Source organism: Zootermopsis nevadensis, unplaced genomic scaffold (assembly GCF_977971745.1).
Source record: "Zootermopsis nevadensis isolate Lab colony 2312 unplaced genomic scaffold, Znev_1.0 Znev_ptg000031l, whole genome shotgun sequence".
Lineage (NCBI taxonomy): Eukaryota > Metazoa > Arthropoda > Insecta > Blattodea > Termopsidae > Zootermopsis > Zootermopsis nevadensis.
Window position 1 is genome coordinate 3841809 of NW_028259163.1, and position 16822 is coordinate 3858630.

The window sequence follows — 16822 nt, forward strand, 5'->3', positions numbered from 1 at the left end:
CATCTTTTGGTTCGAAGTTTTACATTTCACTTTTTTGTTCTCATTACAAGTCTAACCACAGTATTATTGTTAAAGAATTAATACCGTAATAATAATACTTAAAAAACAGCAGACACTTTTAAGTCACAAGATGTCTCCTGGGATGTACAAGCGATAGAATGGGTGATATTACTGCTCATGTGCAGTATATTTCTATTCCAAACACCCTGTATAAAGTAACCTCCAGTTAATACAGCGCATTGCGAGGGATAGACGCATGTTTTTATAAAAGACAATAGCGTAACCATTTACGATTACCGTACTCTCAACGGGATTATCATGGCGCGCTGTCAGCATCCAGTACTGTTACTTCATGTAAATAGCCGACTCTCAAAAATAATAAACTTTGACCTTTCTATATCTGACTTCTGTGGACAGAGTCATAATCCTTTTATGTCCACGCCGAAAGGATATTGTATTCACTAACATTACAGTTTGCTTCAACTTACATTCACGCAGGAGTTAGAACAACCGCTCGTACCATAAATAGTAAGATTCATTTCCGAGATAAATTGGACAGACATAAGAGTATTCAGACGTCAAGATTTCATTTATCCGTTCATTTATAAATAACCGATGCTTTTAACCGTACGTCTCGTGAAAGCACGTGTATAATGTTAATCCCTAACATGTCATGTCACGTTCTATTCATGTTAAGTCTTTAAATTCTTCACAAACTTAGCATCTCTATCAAATTTAAGCTAAGTATGATTCAAGGATTGTCAGAAACGATAATAATTATTTCTTAACAGTCGTCAACAATTTCTATGTCTGATTTCGTATTTTTTACACCAAACTAGAACATTTCGCATCAAACATTTAAAAGAAAAATGTTATTAATTAAAACTCTTTATGAATAATCACTGTTTAATCTCAGAATAATACGAAACCCCTAAATATAAAATTCAAAGCTACATATTGTTAATGCGGGTGGTACATATAGTTACCATTCGGCTAGAAAGACTTAAACACTCGACTTTAAATTCATGTAACTTACTTCGTTTATCAACAGTGCAAAATACAGATATTTGTGTACATTTTCACACTAAGAAATCATTCGCTAAATACACGTGAGTTACATAAGTCAGTTTTACATTGAACTACTGACAAATGTTCCCATATGACCGCCTTTGTTATTAGGCAGCCAAACGTGCATTCCCGTGTTGTGGGACGCATACATTCGGTTCAAAATTTAATTAAGTTACAACTATGAAATAAACAAAGCACAACACACTGGAAGAAACTTAAAGTTTGTCTTTACAATTTCTTTTTTTGTCTGCTCAGTATGGCTACCACGAGTTTATGCCAGAATTAAAATTTAATTAAATCGGGATTTAATTCTGACCCAACCTTTATAATTGCACGCGAGTATAATATAATCCAGTCGAATTTTTCTGATCGTGTTTTGTCTTGTTTCAGTAATTGTTGCCAGAGTAAAGAAAGTTTTTACCCATGACGGAATGTCCCGCGTCTACAAGGTGAAAATTAAGAGAGAGTTTAAGGTGAGTCTAACAAAGTATAAAGTATAAATTAAGTTTATCGCTTGACCTAAATACAACTGCGAAGAAATTCCGACTTAATTGAACGTTTATATAATTTGTATTCTGAATCAGATATTACTAGGGTGATCATATCAAGGGGGTGAGATGGGTGGGGCATGTAGGACGCAAGGGTAGAGATGAGAGATGCGTACATATTTTTTATGGAAACCCTGAACTGAAAACGCCACCTGGATAATAATAGGATTTTATGGAAATAGAGTTTGGGGGCCTCGATTGGATTAATCTGGCTAAGTATAGGGACCCTTGCAGGGATTTTGCGAACATGGTAATGAACTTTCAGGTCCCATAAAATACACGAAATGTATTAACTAGCAGAGTGTACTGTTAACATCTCAGTAAATATTCTGGGTTTATGTAGTTACAGGGAATGTTGAAGCTTATACAGGGTGTTCTGTTTAAAATGAAACCTAATTTTTTCCCCTCAGATGAGCGAGAAAGCGAGCGTCGTCTTGAAGGCGGGGCGACTAGTGACTGGTGGCTCCTCGTCGACGTGTGGTGTGCAACTGGAACCCGAGGTGACGTACCTGATAACCGGCAAAGTTCTGGCCGGTCAAGCGCACGTCAACCTTTGTAACTACATTACAAACTGGAATGACCTCACCGTCAGGCAGAAGAAAGGCTTCAGGCTGCTTTATCGCCAAGGATGTTTATGCGAGGTGAGGTTTTTAGATGGCGAAGTTCAGGAACAGAAAGAAATCTCAATAAACTACGACACCTATGCCACTCATCCATCAACTCTCATATACACTGACTTTTTTATGGGACTCTCCACATCCGTTAGTTATATTGACGACGAAGAAAAAATCTATTTGCCATTTCTGGGGGGGGGGGGGGGTTTCCACAGTTACCCAACTGCTATTTCATGCGTCATTTCCCCCAAATATGAAGTAAGATTTATAAAAACGCACATTCCAATTGAAGAACAGCCTTTCTCCTTCAGTAATTTTGTCAAGATTCTGAATAAGAAATAAATAACTTTGGGCAGGGATTATAAACGTGTATCCGCGTGTATTTTTGTAATATTGCATATTATTACCTGATATAAAAAAATGTTAATGTCATAAATATTTGGCAGTAATTGTCTCTGTGATAAAATGTGCGCTTGACAAAGAACGACAAATCAAACATTAATCTAAGTTCCATTTTAATATTATACTCTCAATGTTGCCTAAGTCTTGCAACTGGTGTTTCAATAAACGTCATCAAACTTTTATGTGCTAATTTTGGGTGTTAGTTTTATTCATTTAAGGAGTACATAATTTGTGTTTGAACTCGCAGCATCGTCGTTCCAGTTTATGCCTCTATTTTCAGTCCTGAAGACAGAGGCACCATACTGCTCCGAAACATTGGCATCTACTTATATGTCAACGCGAAATTTCAACCCATAAGACCAAGACTCACAAATGTCCAATATTCTCACTGAAATCTCTAACTCTGTGATGATAATTGTTATCATCATCATAATTAAAGTATACCTTCATACTCATGGTGAAAAAAACCAATGTTCATCAACCCTTTAAACCCGAAGCTCGTCTAATTAATATTTAATAATTCAGTCCGTACCGCGAAGAAAACACAACACGTGACCATTACGAAGATCAGGTGGTTGAAGGTGTTTCAGGAAATGGTTTCTATATATTAATACATACATAAAAAACAATACACTGTGAGTAAAATTCAAGTTTAGTCAATATTCAGGTAGGTGGTACATATAGTTACCACGATATTTTAAAAGAGATAACCCCCCCTGATCTCAGGATATAATTCGTTCCAGATAATCGACTGTCCATGGTGGAAACAATGTCCCAGGGACAGACTAGAAGCAGATGCGTGCCTCTGGGAGTCGAGCGTGTTTTCTGACGCGTCGCTACCCGACTGCCAATCAAAACATGGCATCTGTATGAAGACCCCTAGCGGAAACTGTGGCTGGTCAACGGATAAGAAATACCGCGAGTGTATGAAGGAACGTCGTCGAATGAGGGACGAGAGAAGAAGAAATGAACCTTGAACGAGAATCATAAACTGAAGTTGAATTATATGACCTGATGATATTTTCTTTTTCTGTAACATTTCTCAACGCGTTCAACTAAACATAGTTAACAATATGACAAGATACGTATTCTTCGCAGAATTCTTGACGTATTAACGTTGGTGTACAGTAAGAAATTTTTTTTAAAAAAAATTATATTTCGTAAATGCATTTAAACAAATACGAGAAGACATTAAATACGACGAGATTCACATTATTTCGACAGTTCGATTTTGTTGGTAAGTTGGTTTAACGTTGGTGTACAATATTCGATTACAGTAAGAAATTTTTTTTAAAAAAAATTATATTTCGTAAATGCAATTAAACAAATACGAGAAGACATTAAATACGACGAGATTCCTAGGGACCGTTTTTTTACACATCGCATTATTTCGACAGCCCGATTTTGTTGGTAAGTTGGTTTACCTGCATATAAAATATGCGCCTATGAAAACACGAAAATTTCGAATTGGTTCTTTACATCAAAACGTTAAAACGTCATTAAATTATCTGTGAACCCAATTCTGAATGTGTTGATTTCATTAATTAGAACGTTAACTGTAAACACTAATCAAAATTCTCATTCATTAACTTTCGACTGCAAGATAAAATTGTTGACTAAATCCGCATTTTAGACAGTGTTGGTAAATATGCTAATCACTCATATTTACGTCGAAACATTATTCTTGATTAATGTTGCTAATTATTTATTTATTTTAAAGGATCTGAAATTCTAAAACTAAGTACAAATGTCATAAGTATTTGTAGTTAGCTGTTAGATATTCTTGGGAAAAATTGAACTTCGATTGCCATAGACATTACATTATACAGAGTGTCCCATAAGTTCACCGCGATAGCAGAACTGTTATTAGACAAAACACAAAGAAATACAAACACGGAATAATTGTTACAAATCACGTGTTTCCAGTATCAGGTATTGAAATTGTTTACCTACGACTAGACCGTTATGGGCCTGTGGCCCAGGACTTATGGGACACTCTGTATACTTTAGTATAGTACTGTATATCGTGAACATGTACAAACTTAAACTCCCTCATGCTGATATCATGAATAGGATATCCCGCGTTTATCTGCGCCTTAGAATCGATAGTATCGATGAAACAAATATCAAATATAACTGACTGACGGTTCAGCGATAAACTGTCCACTATTTTTACCAAACCTTTCAGTTTTATTACTTAATGTTATCTTATAAATCACTTTCTATCAGATACAGCCATTCCTGTTAATACAATTTAATGCAACGGAATTTCGCTAATCATAAAAATTATTATGCATATTTTAATTTTGTAAAATATATCGATTATGTAACATTAATGGCCCCGTTCGACTTCGTAGTCAAGGAAATTACGTAGATTTTTTATAGCGTTACTTATGTATATGAGCAGTGTTAAAAGAAAGTTTATGTATGTTTATATAATTAAAATTAATGCTGAAATTTTCCCTAAATATTTCCAATAATCCAAGTACCTGTGAATAAATTATGTAAAATATGTTTTTCATAATTCATTTTATATATTCCCAGGCAATATTGATAACAGATTTGTTATTACGTTAATACTACAGACGATAAAATCTAAATTGTAAAATTTTTCACCAATCTCTGAAGAGCCATCTCAAACATGATTTTATTATAACCAATCTAATAAGTTGAGCAACCGATATAAATTAAATACTTAATAATAAAATTACTGTAATGTGGTTTAAGGTATTATTTAATTTATTCTAAAAAAAATACGTAAATGTTATTTGAAGAACAAAATTTACAGTTATCTAAACACAAATCATTCATTGCCATCTCGTTCATGTTTAATAAAATTTAAAATCAATTTATTTTATATATTATTTTGATTTTAAAATGAATTTCTATATCTAGACATTCTTACGCAAATTAATGTCAGTATCTTACTGACAAATATAAAACTATAAAGCACAGACGTAGTAAGAGAACACGAATTAGGTTTTATGTAAATTCCCAGGAGTTATCAGAATTTCATTAATATTTACCAGTTCAAAGAGATTTATTAAATTTAAATATTAACTTAATGGCTCTTAAATGTGAGGTTATGCTCTTCAGAACTTGGTACGAAATAAGAATGGTACTTACCATCTCGCGATAGTTGGGGTAAAATGTTTGCTCGATCAAAGGAAAATTCTCTTTCCCAAGGCGCCGCTGTAGCAGAAGCAGATGGGCGAAGACCCACGGTTTATCCTGTCACATAAATAAAACCACTGTGTACCATACACACAGAGCTTGTATATTATAAACTAATTTGTAATGAAAACTAAAAAAAATAAATAACTTAAAACCTGCAAAATAATATTTTTAATTTACCACAGATTTATATATTTCGATATCGATATTCTGGCCCTGAAGATGGAAGAAAAATTTATCTCCGAAACATTGGTATGAAACTCCCCCAAGATGGCAGTGTTCTGGGTTCTAGCGACGTGTAATCTGGTGGAAGTTTTACCGACGTTTCGGAGATTCGCTGCCTGTATCATGAGAAGATTTTTCTTACCTGAAAGTTATAGATGGCGTGCAGAGAGTTTATACTCGGGACACCGCCGAATTTAAATCCCAAGAGCAGATTCTTATTGTTTTCGCCAGCGTCTCTTAAGTTCTGGCGTATAAGAACGAAATCCGGTCGAAAAGAACGCACGACTTTCGTTCCGTTGCGGAAGACGGCCATGCTAACTGTGGTCCCCGACTCGGCGTTGGCAGTCAGAGACAGTTCTTTGAACTCCGCCTGCTCCACGCGGATGTCATAGTCCCCATGTAACCGCTTACCTCTGAAGTATTTCGACCTGTTAAGGAAACATCACATGTAACACGCGTGGAGAAACGAGATACACAGTTTATTCCAAAACGAACAATTTCCATTAATCTGACGATTCATAGGAGCTTCTTGCTTCAAATTATTAGTATCATATTTAAAAACAATTTTCAGATATATAATTTCGGCGCAAAAATATAAAAATATTTAAGGAATTTGTTTAGCGCCAGATTTATTTCATTTCATTTCAACTATACCATTGATGTAATACCGATCCGTTTGCACGATTATTACCTCCCGAAACGTCGGGTTATTAAAACTTTTAGGCGATGGACGATGTCTAATGTAATTCCGATGTAACACACCAAAATGTTAAATGTTAAACTACGTTTAACAAATCTGACTTTCGTCTAAAAAAAACTAACGTGAATTATGTGACGTTCATTCGTCCGTAACAGCGACCGATTTGGATGAAACTTCGTATGGCAGACCACATTATACTCATCATCTCTGTTTTTTTTATAAAAATAATTTTAATTACATTATCTTTAATTGGTATATATTTTAGTAACATTCTGCCAAAAATTGATAGTATACAGTGTTTTGTTATGCAAGCATTGCCATGTGTAAGTTATTTTGAGTCAATGCATCACTGCAGAGGGCGTATTGAAAGCTCTCGCCTGTCTGTCCGTACGCACGTAACAACTCGAGAACAGCTGAATACATTTCCATGAAATTATACATTGTACAGTTTTACAAAAATCTGTTGACATGTGGGGGCCTTCCCCTGCCATTCAGTAAGGTCAGAGGTCAAATAGTGTCGAAAATGCCAGAATTTAACCTTACACGTACAGTTCCTAAATTATTTGATTTTTAAACGCCTCGATATTTTTACGTAATTACCATATATTCGATATATTTTAAATCCTGCAAAGTTTTCGTATTCTGACACACACTAATTCTGTTACAAGAACATAACTGAGTGTCTCGCTAACTCTATGTGGGTTTTCTGAACACGGTAATAATAATTCTGACTCCATAAAATCCGAATTATTATTCTTCTCTTTAATCTAACTTAATAAACCCTTTGCATCAAGTACTGAAAATACAATTCTGTGCTAAGTAAATTTCTCACCACAGAGAAAAATACATTTCAGATACTCATAAAAATTCATTTCATGTCATACGGTTCATTCCCACCGATTAAAAGCAAATTATTACTGTAATAACACTTATCCAGTTTGAGTCATCGTAAGCGTTGTCCAATTCTTCACACTGCCTTTTCGTTTATATTTATTTATTTAGTGTTCTGTCTGACGACAGGTCCATATGAACAGGATCTTCCATCCTTTTCTCGGACTGGGACCTGTTCATATACGTTCTTGGCAGATGATCCAGAAGTGGTTTGCCATTGCCTTCTTCTGTGTGTGAATGGAGTATTTGTTGGGATGCCACGGAGAAACCGGGGAAGCCCCCGGAGGAAAACTCCGTGTTGCCTAGACCACGGCCTTGCCCAACACAAGTTATAAATTCGGGCACCGCCGGGAATCGAACCCGAGACCCCAGGATTACAAGGCCAGCGTTCTAACCGCTAGACCACCTCATCTTATTATTATTTAGTGTTCTGTCTGAGGACAGGTCCATATGAACAGGATCCTTCCATCCTTTTCTCGGACTGGGACCTGTTCATATACGTTCTTGGCAGATGATCCAGAAGTGGTTTGCCATTGCCTTCTTCTGTGTGTGAATGGAGTAATTGTTGGGATGCCACGGAGGAAAACTCCGTGTTGCCTAGACCACGGCCTTGCCCAACACAAGGTCATAAAAAACACGTTGAAGTAGAGTGGTAGAAATTGATCGGGTGTTTCACAGGTTACTTAATGCCTTCATCAGGCAGTAAACACCTCTGAAACGTCGGTGAAAATCTACCAGAGTATACGGCGCAACATCGTAGAAGACTTTCACATTTCAACCAATGTGACTATAAAGCTAACAGATATCAACGAATACCATCCACAGGTATACATTTAGCTATTATTCTCATAAACAACAACTGCGTGTTTCAGATTCTTATGAACATTTAACGTAGTGTATTTGTTCGTATCGAGCTAGCCTTGCACTGGACACTGGGAAGACCTATAAGCTACTACACGTTCAAGTGTGGTGTAGGTTAAATACGGGTTAAAGCAACCTTACCCGATCACCTCTAATGTGCTTACACTGTCTTTGTCAGACGTTCGAAGTGACAATGTTTCTACATTCCGTTGTCACAGCCATCAGCTCTAAACGGTACGAACCTCTTCATAAGAGTCGTGCTTTAAAAACATATTTCGTCATGTTATATATATATATCTCATTTAATGAAAACTTTATATTAACCCTCTGAAGTAATATTGTTTTCCATACGTCAACAAATAATCGCCATTTCAGTTCCATTAAAACATCTGCTGATATCTTGAAACCAGACTCAAGGTCACACACTTGAAAAGGTGAGTATATCATTCTAAAATGTTATAAAGTTCAATTAGGGTTAAGGATCTATTTGGTAAAAATTATAACATCAAAATTGCAATTCACTGTGAAACACAGAGCAGATTAATTTCTGGGAATATTTGCTAACACTCATTTCAGAATATCCTTCTACGACTAATATATCCAAAAAAAAAGTTCATATTACAATTTTATTTGTCTTAAAAACGTGAATAGAATGGCGATCTTGTCGAACAAAAACTCCCGACAACAATCTGACCAAAAAATATATATAAAATACCAATTTTAACATTCGTAATGAGAAAACATTGTTCTATTTAATATATTACTCGTATCTAACAAATAATTTTGCAAACAGCTTTTGTGAGTTTCATTAAAAATGTTCATTTTTTTAAAAAAAACATTTTGGCATCACCCGGTATATAGAAATCTGTAATAAGCTATTCAGAGTCAGCCATTTTGTTCGGAATAAGAATGCTTATTTGACTGGCGGGAACAAAAGTTCCAATTAACGTTTGAAGTGACTCAACTGTTATAAGAGCAATTCGTGTACATGGCGAGTAAATGAACTGGGTATGTGCAACAACACACAGATGTCAGCACTAGTCGAATCATATGAAGACCGAGGCCCTGACTACACTCTTTGCATACGACGATCTCTGACTGACGAAAGCTGCTGTAAACATTTCCTCTTTGCAAGTCAGCTTTCGGTAGGAAACACCCACTTTCACAAACTCGTAATTAAACAGATAAACGTACGAACTCAAACAAATGAAAAACAAAGTTTCGAAATACACGAATGCATTCGTTAAAAGCAAACAAGAATCTAAAGCTTGCGTTGAAATGACGCTGGTTGACAGATGGTAGAACATAACTTAGCTTTTAACAAATACGACTCGAAACCCAGTAACTATCATCAATCCACGTCATAATTTGACAAACACAAATTACAGCTCTTTGCATTCTGAACCACGTACATTTAATGTGTATTCATCTTTTTACATTTGTTTAACCCTTTAAATCACAATGGTAACTATAAGTACCACCTGATCTTATATTCAATAACCCTCAATTTTATCCAAAAAAAAATTACAGTATATTCCAGTTAAATGGACCGTCGATTAATCGGGGAAGTCGTTTATTTGGGACAAATCTTAAAGAACAAACCTTTTTTAAATATTTACGTGGAACTTCGCATAATTGGGCCAAAGTGTTCTAGTCCCGAAGTGTCCCAATTAACCGGAATCCACAGTATATTAACTGCTTTTACACACTTCTTACTGTAAACAGCTATTATTTCCTTAATCAGCATTAACAAGCTTAACGTTTTTAACAGCGAGTTATTGTTTTCTTAGCGGTACGGGCTAGAAGGATTCACGCAGAAAGATATACTTTTAGACAAACATTCTGCATCTAACAACCATTTTAAAAAGTCCACAATTCTTCACTACGCAAATAAAAATAGATTAAGATTTTCACGTCTCAACAACTGTATTTTTAAACACATCGGGACTTATTAAAAATTCGTTTTCGACTCACTAAGTCATTCTTAATTAACCTTAACAACTTTACGTGGGAACTGATTCGATTCCTGTCTCTCGTTAAGAGGCAGACAGAATTTTGTAAACACCCAGTACTCACCAGTCGGTGTTTTGATCGTCGATTACGAGCAGGGTAAAGCAGCGGTCCTTGTTATAGGCCGGTCTGCTTCCTGTGACCGCAGCTCCAGCTCCCGACACAGCTGCGCCTACAATCGATTACATCTAGTCAAAACACATTTCCGTCATCGGCTTAAAACTTAATGATAAAATCGTTTATCACAGTGTTCATGACAGCCTGTTACTGGTCTCTATTATAACCCAGACGAATCCAATCCACTCCATACCATACGAATTCTCTAAGAACAATTTTAATATTATCCTTCTATCTACGCCTAGGTCTTAACACGTGGTTTTTTCCCCTTCAGATTTGAGATTTGACGTGTTATATCGACATTTGTCTTCAGGATCTAAAAGGGGTATACAGACTTACAGATAAATATATGGGGTTTCGGATAAATATAATTTCTCCATTTTGAGCCCTGAAGTTGGAAACAATATTTTTCTCCGAAAGCTATCATGGCCAATAATTTAGCATGTTCCTATGCATAATTTTCTTCCTGAAGATGGCAGTCTCCTGGGTTTTTGTGACGTGTAGAAGTTTTCCGAAATCCTTATTTCCATCATCATCACGGAGGAAACAAGGACGTCTGAAACGTCGGTAAACTTCTACCAGAATACACGTCACAAAATCCCAGTAGACAAGCCATCTTCGTATTCACCGCCGTGTATAACCTCAAATTCTACTAAATAATTTACATTATCATTGTCGAATATGTGTATATTAAGAGTGGCGAACTAAGGAAAACCCCTTATGAAGGCGAGTTATGTAGTATTTTAATCCTTTCACTGTAAATAAGCGACTAATTACAATTCTCTTGTGCTCATCTCATACTCACCTATAATAGACGCGCCTTGGTCTCTCGCGACGCCTGTAAGGGACTGAACCCTTTGTAGCAGGGACTCCCTAGTCTTGGCCGGCGAGGATGGAGCACTGGTAGTTCGTGAACCAGGACGCAGATTAAGAGAGAGGTCACCACCGCTTTGTGACTGTGTCGGCGGGATATTTGGTGGGGGAGCTGACTGTTGGTACGCCGGTCCCTGCTGTAATGTTGACACGTTTTGAGTGTCATGCTGACTGCTGGTCGTCGAGACGTCATCCGGGACATCGTCTAACTCTGACGATAAATCCCCGGACGAAAATCTATGACAACGAACACAATGTTAAGTTCACTCGAAGACTGTGCCTAGAACACGCGGTTAGACACAGGCTCGACTAGTTCCCAAGGTAACCCATGTCGGATCTGTGGACAAAATGACATTGGGACAGATTTTTGTCTTGTTTTATCTTTCAACATTCCATCTCTGCTCAAATCTGATAAATTATCAAATACAAAGCCTACAAGAACAAGAAAGAATTTAAATATATCTAATATGAGACATTTATCAGAAAACGTAACACAAGACTTAAAAGAATATGTAAATTACGTATTATACTTCACACAACAAATTTGCATACGAATTACAATAACAAAGCCGATTTTAAAAAAAAAATGCTCTGTGCTTCTGACCAAAAATTACAAAACGATACGTTTTCATAGTTTTAACGTCTGAGCGGTTAGGTTAGTAACTAAAATATTTCAGTACGGTCAATGTTTGCGTCACCGATAATACAAAAACGATCGATGTTTTCAGTACGGATAGTGATACAATCCATCGTGCCTGCAGGTATACGTACTTTTGAAATGTACTCGCTATTTCAGATCTAAATTAAATTGTGTGCAACAAGAAATTCTTGCACGGTAAAATCTAGGAAATCCCCGGAATCTACGTACTAAAAAGGGGATTACTTTGTGTTAATGATACGCAATTAACATCTTATGTACTTTAGATTTAATAAATTTCAATATACATTTCCACGGTACAAAACATTCAAAAGTAAGACGAATTAAAGTGATAAGGTAGTATAGTTGCGTCATATTGTGAATTAGGTTAATATTTTAATATTTTCCGTCAAATCACAATTTTAATAAGATAATAAAATATAAAATATTTAAAATATCATTTCACGTTCCGCATCGAATGATCGATTTACAAATTATATTACTCCATATTTATTAATGTTTTATTTAAATCATTGCTTTACAGACTAATATTGAACATCAGATGAACCACGCCATATAAAAAAACAATATCTTCGTTCTAATATATAAGAGTAATCTGATAAGAACATTTTAATAAACTGCATAACATTGTAAATTATTGTAATTCGAGTTTTAAATTTACCAATCTAATTTATACCTGAGGACGGTTAAATATAACCGAAACATGTCGTAAGAGACGTTCCAATTTGTAAATCGATCATTCTATGCGAAACGTGAAATGATATTTTAAATATTTTATATTTTACTATCTTATTAAAATTGTGATTTGACGGAAAATATTAAAATATGAATTAAAGTGAATTAAAGAGTGAAAATGACATGAAGAGAAACATTGACACGCGTCTACAAAGAGAAAAACATAATTAAGCGGACAAAATCAAAGGAAATATGAGAGAAAAATCGATAAACACTGATCATAAAAAACCTTATTTCGATAGTAAACAGTCAAACTGGTACGCTTTTGTGATGACCGTCAACATGAAACAACCTACAAGTTAAACATCAACATCACCCTGATGATGGAGGCAGCAAGGACCTCCGAAACGTCTGTAAACTTCTACCAGACTACACGGCTCAACAACCCAGATGACAGTCATCTTCAAAAAAAATTAAATCCTACGCTGCTATCATCTACATAAGAATATAAATCAAAAGTCTAATTTTTGTTTCATTTGACTAACCTTCTAAATACTACGATACTCGACAACTTATAATGACCTGTCACTGTGGATAAAACCAAAGCTTTTTGTATTGTTTTTCCCACAAAATATCGTCTTGTTACCTCAATGTGTCCTAGCAGGAAAAAAAATGTAAATTAATTTATATTTAATTTTGATGTTTCGAAAATTTTAATTAACTGATACCAATGAAAATAAACAATGTAATTAATTCTACGTTCCTGGGGTCTCGGGTTCGATTCCCGTCGGTGCCCGAATTTATAACTTGTGTTGAGCAAGGCCGTGGTCTAGGCAACACGGAGTTTTCCTCCGTTGCATCCCAACAATTACTCCATTCACACACAGAAGAAGGCAATGGCAAACCACTTCTGGATCATCTGCCAAGAACGTATATGAACATGTCCCAGTCCGAGAAAAGGATGGAAGGATCCCGTTCATATGGACCTGTCGTCAGACAGAACACTAAATAATAATACCCATAAAAACTCAATACGTAGATTGAATAACAAGAATTGATACATACCTTCTTTTCAAGTAATTGACATTTGAAGTGAAAGACTGTTTGAAACTTGAGAACGAAATTTTGCCGGTTAACTGAGGACAACAGAGACGAATACAACTTCCGGTTATCGTTACAAGCACGCGGATTGGCGTTCAGTTGTCACGACAAAGATGATAATCGATTCTTCAGATAATGCGCTAGGCCCAGATCGTCAAATCAGTTCTGCAAACAGAGAAACGGGCAATATTCAATATATACCATCAATTTCTATACAAATTTTCAAATTTAAATGTGTTTGGTGGGTAAGTTATGTATTTGTCTGGCGCTGTGAGAATTATACATGTCTTTGACACCTCTAATACCAAATTCTAACTGCGGAAAATCTATAAACCGTTACATTAACCTCAAATCCTAAAAAATAATTTCCCTGAGGTCATTTATCTAAACGTTAGCCTCCACCATTTTCATCTGTTTCCTAAGTAACCTTCCAAAAGTCTTATAAAAAAATATTTTCAAAATTTTCGTCTCATCAGATATATTCTAAATATACAACTATGACTTAACTGTGTTATTAATAAATATTAACCACGTCCATATAATAAACATTGGTTTAATTCAAATTAAGACTAAATACTTATTTATACGTTAATTAATTACTAATAATTACAACCTAAAACATTCCTTAATATATTATTATTATGTTTTTCATGCTGGGATAGAATTAATTCCTCTTAATAAACACTGACCAATAGGTTATTCTGAACTAATGAAATTGTCGTTATATACATTAGTGTAAAATTTTATGGACGTCTGATAATCTGTTGTTAATTTTTGTAGTGCAATGTTCATGTTTAAAATCATATTCCAACACATAAGTCGTTACTATTTTCGTAATTAGATTAAAATTACACACGTTAAGACCGAACAAAATCTTTTTTTTTAAAAAAAAGTCAGAACATCGAAGGTAAAATAAGGCTATTTTAATCCGATTACGCAGGGCAATATTTTATAACATAAAAATATTTCATATGGCCGTATTATCAACACATTCTAAACGTAGCCGATGGTCGTGTTGAATATTTTAATTAGATACTTCGGGAATACGAGCCTTATTTTAACAGACGTATCTTTTGTAATATGGAACAAGTATGCAAGAGATCACATAGCATGGGCTGACTACAAATTTGAACGTTGTAACTGTGAGTTGTACAAAAGTAACAAAGCTATGATCTCAAACTTTTATTTATTACACAGTGATCGATTTGAGTGACAAATGTTTTTTACATGGATAGTTACATCTGGCTTTCTCAAATGTTGGTACTACAATAAGGTTTACAAATAATTTCGCCCACACGAATAACAACAAATCATGTATACAAACACGTTACGTGTCTAGTTCTTATCATAAGAACTTAAAATATGGTAAACTCTACAATAATTGATATTACTGATTTTGTGTCAGGCATCATTATTTAAATATCATCAACATAATAACTTAATGTAAGAGACCAGATTACACACCCATTCACACAATAACGTAAATTAATTTTTTTTTAAATAAAGTTTTAAAAATTAACAAATTCTATAAATAAAAATTAAAATTACTTAACAATAATAAGTCACTACATACCAATAATTTCAAGTACAATAATATGACATATTTAAATAACCTAAGAGTCTACAGCAGGTAATGGAAACGTTGGCTGTATTTACGATGTTTCGAAGGATTTTATTGCGTCCATCGTCAAGGCGAAAATACTTCCCAATGGAACTTGCCAGTGCAGGTGAACATGTCGGTGGGAAATACTCAGCCTGATTCGTCAGGTGACAGCCAATGGGAATTAAGGATGAAAAATATAACTTTAAAGGTTAAAAAAGGCAGATAAATCATCTTAAACCTAGAAATCAGTAACTACACTTAACAACTCTTGTGGACTTTTAATTTCATTACGCGACATTTATTTGCATTTGATTTGGAAATTAATTATTTCAAACCCATCACCTACCAAAAGAAAAAAAGTGTTTATGCCCGGTAAATTTCAACAGACGTCATTTGAAGATTCCTTGTGTTTACCTGAACTTTACTCTCAGGTAAATTCAAGGAACGGTGCAAACAGATTTAATGATCTGTTTGTCCGCTATTTTCCTTCCAGAAAAGACATCACCTGCTAACAAAAAATGTAGCAGAACTCTGAGAAGCACTTTTAATGTGTTTTTGTTGAAACCTGCTTTGTAATCACGTCTCTTCCAACAAATTTTTGAGTGCCGAACCAAATACATTACGTACTTAACGTCTAACCTTAGAGGAACATATGGTCTTCTTTACAATAGCAAAGCGTGTATTTTCATACACAAAAGAATATTCATGAGAAGAAAAGCTTCTATAAATTTAATTTAAGCTAAACTACACGTGTGTATGAAAAGAATTTTCTAAGGGGCTCCATGTTTGAACTCTTCACCAAATGTTATTGTGATGATCAGTTCAAGGAGGATGGACATGGCGAGGCATGTAGCACGCATAGAAGATTTACTCATAAAAACAGCCTCTTACAATGCGGTGTAGTATTCTGGATTTATAGCAACGTTTCGGAGAAATATACTGCCTCCATCTTCGGGAATGACATAAGTTATGAAGTAAGATAATATAGTTGCGTCATATTGTGAAACCATATATTAATTAATTATTCGGTTTTAAAATATCATATAATTATCTTAATTGTAAATATTAAATTTTAAATTTGAATTGTGATTAGACGGACCAAAACCGATTAATTAATTAATAAGTTATGAAGTTACATAGTTGATAAGTTACTTGTAGGTGGTTAACAACGTTTATTAGGGACCTGTCGCCTCCATCTACTACCCTCAAAGCGCCAGTAACCGTCACCTGATCTTGGAATGCGTCATCGAATTCAAATAAAACTTCGAAAAATTAGTGTTCACACCCGATAAGCCATTATTC

The 16822-nt window shown here is 35.0% G+C and overlaps 2 protein-coding genes across 3 annotated transcripts in view; one reads left to right on the forward strand and one right to left on the reverse strand.

The window, feature by feature from the left end:
- Timp (Tissue inhibitor of metalloproteases) overlaps positions 1-5146 on the forward strand; it is a 61747-nt gene extending 56601 nt beyond the window's left edge. For both annotated transcript variants that reach the window (XM_022058281.2, XM_022058282.2), the window contains exons 3-5: positions 1459-1541; positions 2027-2257; positions 3376-5146. In XM_022058281.2, the coding sequence (XP_021913973.1) occupies positions 1459-1541; positions 2027-2257; positions 3376-3609 (548 nt within the window). In that variant the 3' untranslated portion in view covers positions 3610-5146. The remainder of the gene's footprint in view (positions 1-1458; positions 1542-2026; positions 2258-3375) is intronic.
- Syn (synapsin) overlaps positions 1-14012 on the reverse strand; it is a gene marked incomplete at its 5' end in the record, with an annotated part of 107994 nt that extends 93982 nt beyond the window's left edge. The window contains 5 exons of the mRNA XM_087359241.1: positions 5759-5863; positions 6174-6459; positions 10560-10665; positions 11416-11720; positions 13882-14012. Coding sequence (XP_087215367.1) covers positions 5759-5863; positions 6174-6459; positions 10560-10665; positions 11416-11720; positions 13882-14012 — 933 coding nt within the window. The remainder of the gene's footprint in view (positions 1-5758; positions 5864-6173; positions 6460-10559; positions 10666-11415; positions 11721-13881) is intronic.
- Between the last annotated feature and the right edge of the window lie 2810 nt (positions 14013-16822).